This window comes from Oncorhynchus tshawytscha, linkage group LG29, assembly GCF_018296145.1.
Source record: "Oncorhynchus tshawytscha isolate Ot180627B linkage group LG29, Otsh_v2.0, whole genome shotgun sequence".
NCBI classification, from domain to species: Eukaryota; Metazoa; Chordata; class Actinopteri; order Salmoniformes; family Salmonidae; genus Oncorhynchus; species Oncorhynchus tshawytscha.
Window position 1 is genome coordinate 38,767,414 of NC_056457.1, and position 18,589 is coordinate 38,786,002.

Consider the following 18,589-nt stretch of genomic DNA (forward strand, 5'->3'; position numbering starts at 1 on the left):
AGGGTTACTATGGAGAAGGTCAGGGTTAGAGTTAGGGTTAATCTGGAGAAAGCCTAGGTTAGGGTTACTCTGGAGAAGGTCAGGGTTAGGGTTACTATGGAGAAGGTCAGGGTTAGGGTTACTATGGAGAAAGTTAGGGTTAGAGTTACTATGGAGAAGGTTAGGGTTACTATGGAGAAGGTTAGGGTTACTCTGGAGAAGGTTGGACTCACTACGCTGATCAGTCCAGGACCTCTTGGAGAAGGTCTTAGAACAATGACATGTTGATGCAGTCATTTTCCACTTGTGTTAATGTTGTCCGTAACAGACAGTACAGTAACTAGTATCTCTCAGTGTGACTGTAGCCAGTGTGTGACGGTGTGACAAAGTGCTATGTGGTGATCTGTTTTCACTAATGGTACCTCGTGTGAGGAGCACTTCCTTTACAAATGGGCTGTGTTCCACAGTGTTTGTCTCTCCCAGGCCCACAGTGTCCAGCTGAGTGTCCTGAAGCGGTGTCAGACAGAGCGCCCAGAGCTGCTGGAGCAGGAGAGAACCGTGCTGTGTTCCATCTGTTGTCAGCTGGCCCGACACTACCGTAGCAGGACCGCTGTAGACAGGACCAAGTATTACTACAACCAGGCTATAGTAGCCATCGGGAGAACAGACAACAAGGTTAGTATTACTACAACCAGGCTATAGTAGCCATCAGGAGAACAGCCAAGGTTAATATTACTACAACCAGGCTATAGTAGCCATCAGGAGGACAGACAACAAGGTTAGTATTACTACAACCAGGCTATAGTAGCCATCAGGAGAACAGACAAGGTTTGTAATACTACAACCAGGCTATAGTAGCCATCAGGAGAACAGACAAGGTTAATATTACTACAACCAGGCTATAGTAGCCATCAGGAGAACAGACAAGCTTTGTATTACTACAACCAGGCTATAGTAGCCATCAGGAGAACAGACAAGGTTAATATTACTACAACCAGGCTATAGTAGCCATCAGGAGAACAGACAAGGTTAATATTACTACAACCAGGCTATAGTAGCCATCAGGAGAACAGACAAGGTTAATATTACTACAACCAGGCTATAGTAGCCATCAGGAGAACAGACAAGGTTAGTATTACTACAACCAGGCTATAGTAGCCATCAGGAGAACAGACAACAAGGTTAGTATTACTACAACCAGGCTATAGTAGCCATCAGGAGAACAGACAAGGTTAGTATTACTACAACCAGGCTATAGTAGCCATCAGGAGAACAGACAAGGTTAGTATTACTACAACCAGGCTATAGTAGCCATCGGGAGAACAGACAACAGGGTTTGTATTACTACAACCAGGCTATAGTAGCCATCAAGAGAACAGACAACAAGGTTAGTATTACTACAAGCAGGCTATAGTAGCCATCAGGAGAACAGACAAGGTTAGTATTACTACAACCAGGCTATAGTAGCCATCAGGAGAACAGACAAGGTTAGTATTACTACAACCAGGATATAGTAACCATCAGGAGAACAGACAGGAGGTGAGGAGTGTGGGCAGTTTGTCTTGTTGTTTTCTCTGTGACTAGAGAACTGATCTCGCATGTGTGTGTGTGTATATGTACAGTTGAAGTCTGAAGTTTACATACACCTTAGCCAAAGAAATTTAAACTCAGTTTCTCACAATTCCTGACATTTAATCCTAGTAACTATTCCCTGTTTTAGGTCAGTTAGGATCACCACTTTATTTTAAGGATGTGAAATGTCAGAATAATAGTAGAGAGAATGATTTATTCCAGCTTTTAATTCTTTCATTACATTTCCAGTGGGTCAGAAGTTTACAAACACTGAATTAGTATTTGGTAGCATTGCCTTTAAATTGTTTAACTTGGGTCAAACATTTCGGGTAGCCTTCCACAAGCTTCCCACAATAAGTTGTGTGAATTTTGCCCCATTCCTCCTGACAGAGCTGGTGTGACTGAGTCAGGTTTGTAGGCCTCCTTGCTCGCACACACTTTTTCAGTTCTGCCCACAAATTGTCTATAGGATTGAGGTCAGGGCTTTGTGATGGCCATTCCAATACCTTGACTTTGTTGTCCTTAAGCCATTTTGCCACAACTTTGGAAGTATGCTTGGGGTCATTGTCCATTTGGAAGACCCATTTGCAACCAAGCTTTAACTTCCTGATTGATGTCTTGAGATGTTGCTTCAATATATCCACATAATTTTCCAGCCTCATGAAGCCATCTATTTTGTGATGTGCACCCGTCCCTCCTGCAGCAAAGCACCCCCACAACATGATGCTGCCACCCCCGTGCTTCACGGTTGGGATGGTGTTCTTCGGCTTGCAAGCCTCCCCCTTTTCCCTCTAAACATAATGATGATCATTATGGCCAAACAGTTCTATTTTTGTTTCATCAGACCAGAGGACATTTCTCCAAAAAGTATGATCTTTGTCCCCATGTGCAGTTGCAAACCGTAGTCTGGCTTTTTATGGTGGTTTTGGAGCAGTGGCTTCTTCCTTGCGGAGCGGCCTTTCAGGTTATGTAGATGTAGGACTCGTTTTACTGTGGATATAGATACTTTTGTACCTGTTTCCTCCAGCATCTTCACAAGGTCCTTTGCTGTTGTTCTGGGATTGATTTGCACTTTTTGCACCAAAGTACGTTCATCTCTAGGAGACAGAATGCATCTCCTTCCTGATCGTTATAACGGCTGCGTGGTCCCATGGTGTTTATACTTGCGTACTATTGTTTGCACAGATGAACGTGGTTCCTTCAGGCATTTGGCAATTGCTCCCAAGGATGAACCAGACTTGTGGAGGTCTACATTTTTTTTTTTTAGGTCTTGGCTGATTTCTCTTGAATCTCCCATGATGTCAAGCAAAGAGGCGCTGAGTTTGAAGGTAGGCCTTGAAATACATCCACAGGTACACCTCCAATTGACTCAAATGACGTCAATTAGCCTATCAGAAGCTTCTAAAGCCATGACATCATTTTCTGGAATTTAAAGTTTAAAGGCACAGTCAACTTAGTGTATGTAAACTTCTGACCCACTGGAATTGTGATACAGTGAATTATAAGTGAAATAATCTGTCTGTAAACAATTGTTGGAAAAATGACTTGTGTCATGCACAAAGTAGATGTCCTAACCGACTTGCCAAAACTATAGTTTTGTCATGCACAAGAAAGTTGTGGAGTGGTTGAAAAACGAGTTTTAATGACTCCAACCTAAGTGGATGTAAACTTCCGACTTCAACTGTATCTATATTCTGTAGATCTGATCTATATCTTCAACTGTATCTATATTCTGTAGATCTGATCTATATCTTCAACTGTATCTATATTCTGTAGATCTGATCTATGCTCCCCTCTCAGATCAGTCTGGAGTTAGCCCAGTTTTACCTGGAGAATGGGAAGACGGACGAAGCCCTGATGCAGGTTGAAGAGGTGCTGGCGAAGGATGCCCTCCACCCTGACGCCACAATGGTACAATCCTCTCTCCTCTATATACACTATATATGCAAAAGTATGCGGACACCCCGTTCAAATTAGTGGATTCAGATATTTCAGCCACACCGTTGCTGACAGGTGTATACAATTGAGCACACAGCCATGCAATCTCCATAGACAAACATTGGCAGTAGAATGGCCTTACTGAAGAGCTCAGTGACTTCAAACGTGGCACCGTCATGGGATGCCACCTTTCCAATAAGTCAGTTTGTCAAATTTCTGCCCTGCTAGAGATGCCCCGGTCAACTGTAAGTGCTGTTATTGTGAAGTGGAAACGTCTAGGAGCAACAACGGCTCAGCCGCGAAGTGGTAGGCCACACCAGCTCACAGAATGGAACCGCCGAGTGCTGTAGAGCGTTATCATTGTCGTTCTTCGGTTGCAACACTCACTGCAGAGTTTACAAACTGCCTCTGGAAACAAATCAGCACAAGAACTGTTCATTGGGAGCTTCATGAAATGGGTTTCCATGGCTGAGCAGCCTAAGATCTCCAAGCCAAGCGTCAGCTGGAGTGGTGTAAAGTTTGCCTCCATTGTACTCTGGAGCAGTGGAAACTCATTTCAACGTACGAATCTGGGTTGGCGGATGCCAGGAGAACGCTATCTGCCCAAATGCAGAGTGCCAACTGTAAAGTTTGGTAGAGGATGAATAATGGTCTGGGTCTGTTTTTCATGGTTCAGGCCCCTTAGTTCCAGGGAAGGGAAATCCTAAAGCTACAGCACACAATGACATTCTAGACGATTCTGTGCTTCCAACTTTGTGGCAACAGTTTGGAATTTGTGGAAAAATACTTCAACATAGAAATGCTACCAAAAACAATTTACTCAAACTTGTTCCAAATACGGAGTCACCAAATTATATTTTGAAAGAGGAAGCAAAGTACTTTAAGTGTATGTTTTTGTTTGTCTCTTCCATTACCTCTATCCGACGATAATTGTACGGATGTTATTTCTGTTAATAATGTAATATTAACATCTGTACAGAAAGACTGAATTACAGAGGAGGAACTTCTAGATACAATTAAAACATTTAAGGCTGGGAAAAACTCCAGGGATGGATGGTATACCAGTGGAGGTCTACCAGTGGAGATATACCAGTGGAGGTCCACCAGTGGAGGTCTACCAGTGGAGGTCTACCAGTGGAGGTCTACCAGTGGAGGTCAACCAGTGGAGATATACCAGTGGAGGTCTACCAGTGGAGGTCTACCAGTGGAGGTCTACCAGTGGAGGTCTACCAGTGGAGATATACCAGTGGAGGTCTACCAGTGGAGGTCTAACAGTGGAGGTCTACCAGTGGAGGTCTAACAGTGGAGGTCTACCAGTGGAGGTCTACCAGTGGAGGTCTAACAGTGGAGGTCTACCAGTGGAGAAATACCAGTGGAGATATACCAGTGGAGGTCTACCAGTGGAGGTCTACCAGTGGAGGTCTACCAGTGGAGGTCTACCAGTGGAGACATACCAGTGGAGGTCTAACAGTGGAGGTCTACCAGTGGAGATATACCAGTGGAGGTCTAACAGTGGAGGTCTACCAGTGGAGGTCTAACAGTGGAGGTCTACCAGTGGAGGTCTACCAGTGGAGGTCTAACAGTGGAGGTCTACCAGTGGAGGTCTACCAGTGGAGGTCTACCAGTGGAGGTCTACCAGTGGAGGTCTACCAGTGGAGATATACCAGTGGAGGTCTACCAGTGGAGGTCTACCAGTGGAGATCTACCAGTGGAGATCTACCAGTGGAGGTCTACCAGTGGAGGTCTACCAGTGGAGATATACCAGTGGAGGTCGGACCAGTGGAGGTCTACCAGTGGAGGTCTACCAGTGATCTACCAGTGGAGGTCTACCAGTGGAGGTCTAACAGTGGAGGTCTACCAGTGGAGGTCTACCAGTGGAGATATACCAGTGGAGGTCTACCAGTGGAGGTCTACCAGTGGAGGTCTACCAGTGAAGGTCTACCAGTGGAGATATACCAGTGGAGATATACCAGTGGGGATATACCAGTGGAGGTCTAACAGTGGAGGTCTACCAGTGGAGGTCTAACAGTGGAGGTATACCAGTGGAGGTCTACCAGTGGAGTTCTAACAGTGGAGGACTACCAGTGGAGGTCTAACAGTGGAGGTCTACCAGTGGAGGTCTACCAGTGGAGGTCTACCAGTGGAGGTCTACCAGTGGAGATATACCAGTGGAGGTCTACCAGTGGAGGTCTACCAGTGGAGGTCTACCAGTGGAGGTCTACCAGTGGAGGTCTAACAGTGGAGGTCTACCAGTGGAGGTCTACCAGTGGAGGTCTACCAGTGGAGGTCTACCAGTGGAGGTCTACCAGTGGAGGTCTACCAGTGGAGGTCTACCAGTGGAGGTCTACCAGTGGAGGTCTGACAGTGGAGGTCTACCAGTGGAGATATACCAGTGGAGATCTACCAGTGGAGGTCTAACAGTGGAGGTCTACCAGTGGAGGTCTACCAGTGGAGATATACCAGTGGAGGTCTAACAGTGGAGGTCTGCCAGTGGAGGTCTACCAGTGGAGGTCTACCAGTGGAGGTCTACCAGTGGAGATATACCAGTGGAGGTCTACCAGTGGAGGTCTACCAGTGGAGGTCTGACAGTGGAGGTCTACCAGGTCTACCAGTGGAGATATACCAGTGGAGGTCTACCAGTGGAGATATACCAGTGGAGGTCTACCAGTGGAGATATACCAGTGGAGGTCTACCAGTGGAGATATACCAGTGGAGGTCTACCAGTGGAGATATACCAGTGGAGGTCTACCAGTGGAGGTCTACCAGTGGAGGTCTACCAGTGGAGGTCTACCAGTGGAGATATACCAGTGGAGATCTAACAGTGGAGTTCTAACAGTGGAGGTTTACCAGTGGAGATATACCAGTGGAGGTCTACCAGTGGAGGTCTACCAGTGGAGGTCTGACAGTGGAGATATACCAGTGGAGATATACCAGTGGAGGTCTACCAGTGGAGGTCTACCAGTGGAGATATACCAGTGGAGATATACCAGTGGAGGTCTAGCAGTGGAGGTCTACCAGTGGAGATATACCAGTGGAGATATACCAGTGGAGATATACCAGTGGAGATCTACCAGTGGAGGTCTACCAGTGGAGGTCTGACAGTGGAGGTCTACCAGTGGAGGTATACCAGTGGAGATCTACCAATGGAGGTCTACCAGTGGAGGTCTACCAGTGGAGGTCTACCAGTGGAGATATACCAGTGGAGATATACCAGTGGAGGTCTAACAGTGGAGGTCTACCAGTGGAGGTCTACCAGTGGAGATATACCAGTGGAGATATACCAGTGGAGGTCTACCAGTGGAGGTCTAACAGTGGAGGTCTAACAGTGGAGGTCTACCAGTGGAGGTCTAAGTGGAGGTCAGTGGAGGTCTAACAGTGGAGGTCTACCAGTGGAGGTCTACCAGTGGAGGTCTACCAGTGGAGGTCTAACAGTGGAGGTCTACCAGTGGAGGTCTAACAGTGGAGGTCTACCAGTGGAGGTCTACCAGTGGAGGTCTAACAGTGGAGGTCTACCAGTGGAGGTCTAACAGTGGAGGTCTACCAGTGGAGGTCTAACAGTGGAGGTCTACCAGTGGAGGTCTACCAGTGGAGGTCTACCAGTGGAGGTCTACCAGTGGAGATCTACCAGTGGAGATATACCAGTGGAGATATACCAGAGGAGGTCTACCAGTGGAGATATACCAGAGGAGGTATACCAGTGGAGGTATACCAGAGGAGGTCTACCAGTGGAGGTATACCAGTGGAGGTATACCAGAGGAGGTCTACCAGAGGAGGTATACCAGTGGAGGTATACCAGAGGAGGTATACCAGTGGAGGTATACCAGAGGAGGTCTACCAGTGGAGGTCTATCAGTGGAGATATACCAGTGGAGGTCTACCAGTGGAGGTCTACCAGTGGAGATATACCAGTGGAGATATACCAGTGGGGATATACCAGTGGAGGTCTAACAGTGGAGGTCTACCAGTGGAGATATACCAGTGGAGGTCTAACAGTGGAGGTCTACCAGTGGAGGTCTAACAGTGGAGGTCTACCAGTGGCGGTCTACCAGTGGAGGTCTACCAGTGGAGATATACCAGTGGAGATATACCAGTGGAGGTCTACCAGTGGAGGTCTACCAGTGGAGGTCTACCAGTGGAGGTCTACCAGTGGAGATATACAAGTGGAGGTCTACCAGTGGAGGTCTACCAGTGGAGGTCTACCAGTGGAGTTCTACCAGTGGAGGTCTACCAGTGGAGGTCTACCAGTGGAGGTCTACCAGTGGAGATATACCAGTGGAGATATACCAGTGGAGGTCTGACAGTGGAGATCTACCAGTGGAGTTCTACCAGTGGAGGTCTGACAGTGGAGATATACCAGTGGAGATATACCAGTGGAGGTCTACCAGTGGAGATATACCAGTGGAGATATACCAGTGGAGGCCTACCAGTGGAGGTCTACCAGTGGAGGTCTACCAGTGGAGGTCTACCAGTGGAGGTCTAGTGGAGATATACCAGTGGAGGTCTACCAGTGGAGGTCTACCAGTGGAGGTCTGACAGTGGAGGTCTACCAGTGGAGATATACCAGTGGAGATCTACCAGTGGAGGTCTACCAGTGGAGGTCTACCAGTGGAGATATACCAGTGGAGGTCTACCAGTGGAGGTCTACCAGTGGAGGTCTACCAGTGGAGGTCTACCAGTGGAGATATACCAGTGGAGATATACCAGTGGAGGTCTACCAGTGGAGGTCTACCAGTGGAGGTCTGACAGTGGAGGTCTACCAGTGGAGGTCTACCAGTGGAGATATACCAGTGGAGGTCTACCAGTGGAGATATACCAGTGGAGGTCTACCAGTGGAGATATACCAGTGGAGATATACCAGTGGAGATATACCAGTGGAGATATACCAGTGGAGGTCTACCAGTGGAGGTCTACCAGTGGAGGTCTACCAGTGGAGATATACTAGTGGAGGTCTACCAGTGGAGATATACCAGTGGAGATATACCAGTGGAGGTCTACCAGTGGAGGTCTACCAGTGGAGGTCTACCAGTGGAGATATACCAGTGGAGATATACCAGTGGAGGTCTACCAGTGGAGGTCTACCAGTGGAGGTCTAACAGTGGAGGTCTACCAGTGGAGATATACCAGTGGAGGTCTGACCAGTGGAGGTCTGACAGTGGAGATATACCAGTGGAGATATACCAGTGGAGGTCTACCAGTGGAGATATACCAGTGGAGATATACCAGTGGAGGTCTACCAGTGGAGGTCTACCAGTGGAGGTATACCAGTGGAGATATACCAGTGGAGGTCTACCAGTGGAGATCTACCAGTGGAGTTCTACCAGTGGAGGTCTGACAGTGGAGATATACCAGTGGAGATATACCAGTGGAGGTCTACCAGTGGAGATATACCAGTGGAGATATACCAGTGGAGGCCTACCAGTGGAGGTCTACCAGTGGAGGTCTACCAGTGGAGGTCTACCAGTGGAGGTCTACCAGTGGAGATATACCAGTGGAGAAATACCAGTGGAGGTCTACCAGTGGAGGTCTACCAGTGGAGGTCTGACAGTGGAGGTCTGACAGTGGAGGTCTACCAGTGGAGATATACCAGTGGAGGTCTACCAGTGGAGGTCTACCAGTGGAGGTCTACCAGTGGAGGTCTACCAGTGGAGATATACCAGTGGAGGTCTAACAGTGGAGGTCTACCAGTGGAGGTCTACCAGTGGAGGTCTACCAGTGGAGATATACCAGTGGAGATCTACCAGTGGAGGTCTACCAGTGGAGGTCTGACAGTGGAGGTCTACCAGTGGAGGTCTACCAGTGGAGATATACCAGTGGAGGTCTACCAGTGGAGATATACCAGTGGAGGTCTACCAGTGGAGATATACCAGTGGAGGTCTACCAGTGGAGATATACCAGTGGAGATATACCAGTGGAGATATACCAGTGGAGGTCTACCAGTGGAGGTCTACCAGTGGAGGTCTACCAGTGGAGATATACTAGTGGAGGTCTACCAGTGGAGATATACCAGTGGAGATATACCAGTGGAGGTCTACCAGTGGAGGTCTACCAGTGGAGGTCTACCAGTGGAGATATACCAGTGGAGATATACCAGTGGAGGTCTACCAGTGGAGGTCTACCAGTGGAGGTCTAACAGTGGAGGTCTACCAGTGGAGATATACCAGTGGAGGTCTACCAGTGGAGGTCTGACAGTGGAGATATACCAGTGGAGATATACCAGTGGAGGTCTACCAGTGGAGGTCTACCAGTGGAGATATACCAGTGGAGATATACCAGTGGAGGTCTAGCAGTGGAGGTCTAGCAGTGGAGATATACCAGTGGAGATCTACCAGTGGAGGTCTACCAGTGGAGGTCTGACAGTGGAGATCTACCAGTGGAGATATACCAGTGGTGATCTACCAGTGGAGGTCTACCAGTGGAGGTCTACCAGTGGAGATATACCATTGGAGATATACCAGTGGAGGTCTACCAGTGGAGGTCTACCAGTGGAGGTCTAACAGTGGAGGTCTACCAGTGGAGGTCTATCAGTGGAGATATACCAGTGGAGGTCTACCAGTGGAGGTCTACCAGTGGAGGTCTACCAGTGGAGGTCTACCGGTGGAGATCTACCGGTGGAGGTCTACCGGTGGAGGTCTACCAGTGGAGATATACCAGTGGAGATATACCAGTGGAGGTCTACCAGTGGAGGTCTAACAGTGGAGGTCTACCAGTGGAGGTCTACCAGTGGAGGTCTACCAGTGGAGGTCTACCAGTGGAGATATACCAGTGGAGATATACCGGTGGAGGTCTACCGGTGGAGGTCTACCGGTGGAGGTCTACCGGTGGAGCTCTACCGGTGGAGGTCTACCAGTGGAGAAATACCAGTGGAGGTCTACCAGTGGAGATATACCAGTGGAGGTCTACCAGTGGAGAAATACCAGTGGAGGTCTCCCAAACTTTTTTTTGACGTACTCAGAGGACGTTATTAGCGTGTTTTATCCACTCTTATATAAACAGTAGATTATCAGACACTCAACAACAAGGCCTGATTGCATTATTACTGAAACAGGATCCAAGTGGGAAATATAAAGATCCAGTCCTCTATATAACACCCCCCTGACGCCACAATGGTTTAGTCCTCTCTCCTCTGTATAACATCCCCCACAGGCCATAATGGTTTAGTCCTCTCTCCTCTATATAACACCCCCCTGACGCCACAATGGTTTAGTCCTCTCTCCTCTTTTCAACATCCCCCAGAGGCCACAATGGTTTAGTCCTCTCTCCTCTTTGTACATTATACGTGCTAGAGTACACTGGGAAGGTTGACATAAGCATCATGTTCCTGTGTCTGCCTGAAGGTGTACGGAGATATCAAGTTGAAGTTGGAGAAGTTTGATGAGTCTGTGGAGATATTCCTTGGACTGATGGACAGATGCCCAGGTACATGATGCCCAGGAACATGTTATATTTTAAACAGACTACTGTTACTGGGTCTCATGTTTATTTTGACTTTATTTGTATTCTGTCTGGGTATCTTGTATGTACCCAGGGGTATTCAAATCTGACCCTACGAGGTCCAGATTACAGCTGGTTTTCTGTTCTACCTGATAATTATTTGCACCCACCTGCTGTCCCAGGTCTAAATCAGGCCCTGATTAGAGAGGAATCACCCACCTGGTGTCCCAGGTCTAAATCAGTCCCTGATTAGAGAGGAATCACCCACCTGGTGTCCCAGGTCTAAATCAGTCCCTGATGAGAGGGGACTCACCCACCTGGTGTCCCAGGTCTAAATCAGGCCCTGATTAGAGAGGAATCACCCACCTGGTGTCCCAGGTCTAAATCAGTCCCTGATGAGAGGGGACTCACCCACCTGGTGGCCCAGGTCTAAATCAGGCCCTGATGAGAGAGGAATCACCCACCTGGTGTCCCAGGTCTAAACCAGTCCCTGATTAGAGGGCAATCACCTGCCAGGTGTCCCAGGTCTAAATCAGGCCCCTTTGCGTCCTGTTCCAGAGTTGAGGGATCTAGACGTTGAATTCAGTGTATAGCAGCAAATATTGTATACTGCTGTGTAATGGTGTTGTTACTGTCCCATAGATAACTATGTGTTCCTGGCCAAGTGCATCCAGGTGCTGAGACGGTCAGCCAGACTGGATGATGCCCTGGCTCTGTTTCAAGCCTGTGAGCACCACAACCACGGAGCTACCACTGAGCCTGGATACAACTACTGTAAAGGACTTTACTACTGGTGAGTGTCTAATACAACAACTACTGTAAAGCCCTTTACTACTGGTGAGTGTCTAGTCTCTAGCTTTATGGAACTAGCTATATATTAAGTGTCTAGTCTCTAGCTGTATAGAACTAGCTGTATATTAAGTGTCTAGTCTCTAGCTGTATATTAAGTGTCTAGTCTCTAGCTGTATATTAAGTGTCTAGTCTCTAGCTGTATATTACATGTCTAGTCTCTAGCTGTATAAAACTAGCTGTTTAGTGAGTGTCTAATCTCTAGGTCTATAGCATGTGTCTAGTCCCTAGCTGTATAGAACCACTGGCAGACAATAAGATATGGTTAAAAGATAACTCGAACTCTCCTCCCTCCAGGCATGTGTACAGGGTGAGTGAGGCTCTGTTTCATCTGAACAAGGCCCGGCGGGACAACGAGTGGGGAGATCAGGCTATGGAGCTCATGATCCGCATCTGTCTCAACCCAGACAAGGAGGTCATCGGAGGGGAGGTGTTTGAGACACCACAGGAGGAGTGGAGGTACGGCAGGGCTTCTAGGGGTACGGCTGGGCTTCTAGGGGTACGGCTGGGCTTCTAGGGGTACGGCAGGGGGTACTAGGGGTACGGCCGGGCTTCTAGGGGTACGGCAGGGCTTCTTGGGGTACGACTGGGCTTCTAGGGGTACGGCAGGGCTTCTAGGGGTACGGCTGAGCTTCTAGGGGTGCGGCTGGGGGTACTAGGGGTACGGCTGGGCTTCTAGGGGTACTCCAGGGGGTACTAGTGGTACTCCCTTCTATTGAGGATCATGATATGCCCGTAGAAAGTATGCACACCCCTTGACTTTTAACACATTTTGTTGTGTTACAGATTAAATTTAAAATGGATTAAATTGAGATTATTTTTTCACTGGCCTATACAAATTACTCCACAATACTAACCTAACTGACAGAGAGAAAAGAAGGAAGCCTGTACAGAATAAAAAATATTCCAAAACATGTCTTGTGTTTGCAACAAGGCAGTAAAGTCATACTGAAAAAAATGTGGCAAAGCAATTAACTTTTTCCCCTAAATACAAAGTGTTATGTCTGGAGCAAATCCAACACAACCCATTACTGAGTACCACTCTCCATATTTTCAAGCATAGTGGTGGCTGCATCATGTTATGGGTATGCTTGTAATTGTTAAGAACTGGGGAGTTTTCCAGGGTAAAAAAGAAATGGAATTGAGGTAAACCTAGGCAAAATCCTGCTTTCCATCAGACAATGGGAGATGAATTCACCTTTCAGCAGGGCAATAACCTTAAACACAAGGCCAAATCTAAACTGGAGTTGCTTACCAAGATGACAGTGAATGTTCCTGAGTGGCCGAGTTACAGTTTGGACTTAAATCTACTTGAAAATCTATGGCAAGACCTTAAAATGGCTGTCTATCAATAATCAACACATTTGACAGAGCTTGAATAATTTTGACAACAATAATGGGGAAAATGTTGCACAATCCAGGTGTGCAAAGCTCTTAGAGACTTACCCAGAAAGACTCACAACTCTAATCACTGCCAAAGATGATTCTAACATGTTTTGATTCAGGGGTATAAGTACTTATGTAAATTAGACATTTCTGTATTTAATTTTCAATCAATTTTCAAACATTTTTAAAAACATGAATGGCCAAGAAAAACTTCTGAAAACATGTTTTCACTTTCTCAATATAAGTTATCGTGTGTAGATGGGTGAGAAAAAACATATTTAATCCATTTTGAACTCAGGCTGTAACACAACAACATGTAGTCATGCAGTATTTCTGAAGGCACCACACACGAATGCTGGCACTGAGACCGCACTCAATGAGCTGGATACCGCCATAAGTGAACAGGAAAACACTCACCTAGTGGCCGGGGACTTTAATGGGGAGGAACTTTCATCCGTTTTACCTCATTTCTACCAGCATGTTAAATGTGCAACCAGAGTAGAAAAACTCTAGATCACCTTTACTCCACACACAGAGATGCGTACAAAGCTCTCCCCCACCCTCCATTTGGCAAATCTGACCATAATTCTACCCTCCTGATTCCTGCTTACAAGCAAAAAATAAATCTGGAAGCACCAGAGACTCGGTCTATAAAAAAGTGGTCAGATGAAGCAGATGCTAAACTACAGGACTGTTTTTCTAGCACAGACTGGAATATGTTCCAGGATTCTTCCTATTGCATTGAGGAGTACACCACATCAGTCCCTGGCTTCATCAATAAGTGCGTCAATGACATCGTCCCCACAGTGACTGTACGTACATACCCCAACCAGAATCCATGGATTACAGGCAACATCCGCACTAAGCTAAAGGCAGAGCTTCAAGGAGCAGGACTCTAACCCAGACGCTTATAAGAAATCCCGCTATGCCCTCAGACGAACCATCAAACAGGCAAAGCGCCAATACAGGACTAAGATTGAATCGTACTGCATCGGCTCCGACGCTCGTCAGATGTGGCAGGGCTTGCAAACTATTACAGACTACAAAAGGGAAGCACAGCTGAGACCTGCCCAGTGACACAAGCCTACCAGACAAGCTAAATAACTTCTATGCTTGCTTCGAGGCAAGTAACACTGAAACGTGCATGAGAGCATCTGCTATTCTAGACGACTGTGTGATCACACACTCCGCAGCCAACGTGAGTAAGACCTTTTAAACAGGTCAACATTCACAAGACCACAGGGCCAGACGGATTACCAGGACGTGTGCTCCGAGCATTCGCTGACCAACTATTAAGTGTCTTCACTGACAGTTTCAACCTCTCACTGTCTGAGTCTTTAATACCAACATGTTTCAAGCAGACCACCATAGTCCTTGTGCACAAGAACACAAAGGTAACCTGCCTAAATGACTACCGACCCGTAGCACTCACGTCCGTAGCCATGAAGTGCTTTGAAAGGCTGGTCATGGCTCACATCAACACCATTATCCCAGAAACCCTAGACCTACTCTAATTTGCATACTGCCCCAACAGATCCACAGATGATGCAATCTCTATTGCTCTCAACACTGCCCTTTCCCACCTGGACAAAAGGAACACCAATGTGAGAATGCAATTCATTGACTACAGCTCAGTGTTCAACACCATAGTGCCCTCAAAGCTCATCACTAAGCTAAGGAACCTGGGACTAAACACCTCCCTCTGCAACTGGATCCTGGACTTCCTGACGGGCCTCTCCCAGGTGATAGTTAACAACACATCCGCCATGCTGATCCTCACCACGGGGACCCCTCAGGGATGCGTGCTCAGTCCCGTCCTGTACTCCCTGTTCACCCACAACTGCACGGCCAGGCACGACTCCAACATTAAGTTTGCAGATGACACAACAGTGGTACGTACGCCTGATCACCAACATCGACGAGACCGCATATAGGAAGGAGGTCAGAGACCTGGCAGTGTGGTGCCAGGACAACCTCTCCCTCAACGTGATCAAGACTCAGGAGATGATTATGGACTACAGGAAAAGGAGGACCGAGCACACCCCCATTCTCATCGACGGGGCTGCAGTGGAGCAGGTTGAGCACTTCAAGTTCCTTGGTGTCCACATCACCAACAAACTGACATGGTCCAAGCACACCAAGACAGTCATGAAGAGGGCATGACAAAACCTATTCCCCCTCAGGAGACTGAAAAGATTTGTCAGGGGTCCTCAGATCTTCAAAAGGTTCTACAGCTGCACCATCGAGAGATTGCATCACTGCCTGGTATGGCAACTGCTCGGCCAGAGGGTAGTGCTTAAGGCCCAGTACATCACCAATCAAATGGACCCGGACTATTTGCATTGACCCCTCCCCTCTCCTCTTTTACGCTGCTGCTTTTCTGTTATTATCAATGCGTAAGTCACTTTAATAACTCTACCCAAATGTAAACATTACCTCAATTACCTCGTCTAACCGGTGCCCCCCGCACATTGACTCTGTACCGGTACCCCCTGTATACAGCCTCCACATTGACTCTGTACCGGTACCCCCTGTATACAGCCTCCACATTGACTCTGTACTGGTACCCCCTGTATACAGCCTCCACATTGACTCTGTACCGGGACCCCTGTATATAGCCTCCACATTGACTCTGTACTGGTACCCCCTGTATACAGCCTCCACATTGACTCTGTACCGGTACCCCTGTATATAGCCTCCACATTGACTCTGTACCGGTACCGCCTGTATATAGCCTCCACAATGACTCTGTACCGGTAGCCCCTGTATATAGCCTCCACATTGACTCTGTACCGGTACCCCCTGTATATAGCCTCCACATTGACTCTGTACCGGTACTCCCTGTATATAGCCTCGCTATTGTTATTTTACTGCTGCTCTTTAATTATGTTACTTTTATTTATTTATTTTTTAGGTATTTTTCTTAACTTCATTGTTGGTTAAAACTTCTTGGTGACGGGGCAGTAATTTTCACGTCCGGATGAAATACATGCCCAAATTCAACTGCCTGCTTTTCATCCCCAGAACATAGATATGCATATTATTAGTAGATTTGGATAGAAAACACTCTGAAGTTTCTAAAACTGTTTGAATCATGTCTGTGAGAATAACATAACTTATTTAGCAGGCGAAACCCAGAGGACAAAGCATTCAGATATATATTTTGAGGTCACTCATTTTTCATTGGTTTTCATTGGGAATCCAGATTTCTAAGGGACCTTCTTGCAGTTCCTACCGCTTCCACTGGATGTCAACAGTCTTTAGAAATTGGTTGAGGTTATTCCTTTGTGTAATGAAGAAGTACGGCCATCTTGAACGAGGGTCACTTGATGTGTACTGTTAGATAGAGGTGCGTGACCAGAAAGCTACAGTTTGTTTTCCTCCTGTATTGAACACAGATCATCCGGTCTTCAATGTTAGCGATGATTTACATTAAAAAATACCTAAAGTTGTATTACAAAAGTAGTTTGAAATGTTTTGGTAAAGTTTACAGGTAACTTTTGAGATATTTTGTAGTCATGTTGAGCAAGTTGGAATCGGTGTTTTTCTGAATCAAACGCAACAAATAAATGGACATTTTGGATATATATCGACGGAATTAATCGAACAAAAGGACCATTTGTGATGTTTATGGGACATATTGGAGTGCCAACAAAAGAAGCTCGTCAAAGATAAGGCATGAATTATATTTTTATTTCTGCGTTTTGTGTCGCGCCTCCAGGGTTGAAATATGGTTTCTCTCTTTGTTTACGGAGGTGCTATCCTCAGATAATAGCTTTGTTTGCTTTCGCCGAAAAGCCTTTTTGAAATCTGACATGTTGGCTAGATTCACAAGTGTAGCTTTAATTTGCTATTTTGCATGTGTGATTTAATGAAAGTTGGATTTTTATAGAAATGTATTTGAATTTGGCGCTCTGCATTTGCCCTGGCTTTTGCGACGCTAGTGTCCCACATATCCCAGAGAGGTTAATGGCTTGTCAGTAAGCATTTCACTGGGATGTCTACACCTGTCGTATTCGGCGCATGTGACAAATAACATTTGAGTTGATGTTGTCTCCTCCAATGTGGACAGTTTGGGACAGAGGACATTATGATGTACTGTATACAGACTCCAGTATTTTGTCTCCAATGTGGACAGTCTGGGATAGAGGACATAAGGATGTATACATCCTATACCATGTTGCCTAGTTTGATTGTTCCTGATTGAGATACTTCAGCTATTTATAATAATACATGATATAAAATGTTTACGTCTGTTCTCCTCTCTGATTGGTCAGTATGAGCCAGCTGGGTGGGGCTGAGCACAGGGAGCAGGTGGGCGTGGCCACGGCTCAGAACCTGGTGAAGGAGTTCCGCCCACGTCATGGGTCATCAGGAGGTCAGCGGTCAGACAGAATTCTCTTGCTGGTCAACCTCTGCCTCATGGCCACCAGAGACCCCAAACACATCCAGAGAGCCCTGCAGGCCTTCACTGAACTGGCCTCTACTCAGGTAGGACCTCCTTCACTGAGCTGGCCTCTACTCAGGTAGGACCCCCTTCACTGAGCTGGCCTCTACTCGGGTAGGACCCCCTTCACTGAGCTGGCCTCTACTCAGGTAGGACCCCCTTCACTGAGCTGGACTCTACTCAGGTAGGACCCCTTCACTGAGTTGGCCTCTACTCAGGTAGGACCCCTTCACTGAGCTGGCCTCTACTCAGGTAGGACCCCTTCACTGAGCTGGCCTCTACTCAGGTAGGACCCCCTTCACTGAGCTGGCCTCTACTCAGGTAGGACATCCTTCACTGAGCTGGACTCTACTCAGGTAGGACCCCTTCACTGAGCTGGCCTCTACTCAGGTAGGACCCCTTCACTGAGCTGGCCTTTACTCAGGTAGGACCCACTTCACTGAGCTGGCCTCTACTCAGGTAGGACCCCTTCACTGAGCTGGCCTTTACTCAGGTAGGACCCCCTTCACTGAGCTGGCCTCTACTCAGGGTAGGACCCCCTTCACTGAGCTGGCCTCTACTCAGGTAGGACCCCTTCACTGAGCTGGCCTCTACTCGGGTAGGACCCCCTTCACTGAGCTGGCCTCTACTCGGGTAGAACCCCTTCACTGAGCTGGCCTCTACTCGGGTAGAACCCCTTCACTGAGCTGGCCTGTACTCGGGTAGGACCCCCTTCACTGAGCTGGCCTCTACTCGGGTAGGACCCCTTCACTGAGCTGGCCTCTACTCGGGTAGGACCCCTTCACTGAGCTGGCCTCTACTCAGGTAGGACCCCCTTCGCTGAGCTGGACTCTACTCAGGTAGGACCCCCTTCACTGAGCTGGCCTCTACTCGGGTAGGACCCCTTCACTGAGCTGGCCTCTACTCGGGTAGGACCCCTTCACTGAGCTGGCCTCTACTCAGGTAGGACACCCTTCACTGAGCTGGCCTCTACTCAGGTAGGACCCCT

At 47.6% G+C, this 18,589-nt stretch overlaps 1 protein-coding gene across 1 annotated transcript in view; it reads left to right on the plus strand.

Annotated features, from left to right (window-relative positions):
- LOC112227447 (tetratricopeptide repeat protein 21B) overlaps window positions 1-18,589 on the plus strand; it is a 63,107-nt gene that overhangs the window by 39,161 nt on the left and 5,357 nt on the right. The window contains exons 19-24 of the mRNA XM_042308804.1: window positions 463-654; window positions 3,352-3,462; window positions 10,823-10,904; window positions 11,562-11,712; window positions 12,066-12,227; window positions 17,432-17,645. Of these exons, the coding sequence (XP_042164738.1) occupies window positions 463-654; window positions 3,352-3,462; window positions 10,823-10,904; window positions 11,562-11,712; window positions 12,066-12,227; window positions 17,432-17,645 (912 nt within the window). The remainder of the gene's footprint in view (window positions 1-462; window positions 655-3,351; window positions 3,463-10,822; window positions 10,905-11,561; window positions 11,713-12,065; window positions 12,228-17,431; window positions 17,646-18,589) is intronic.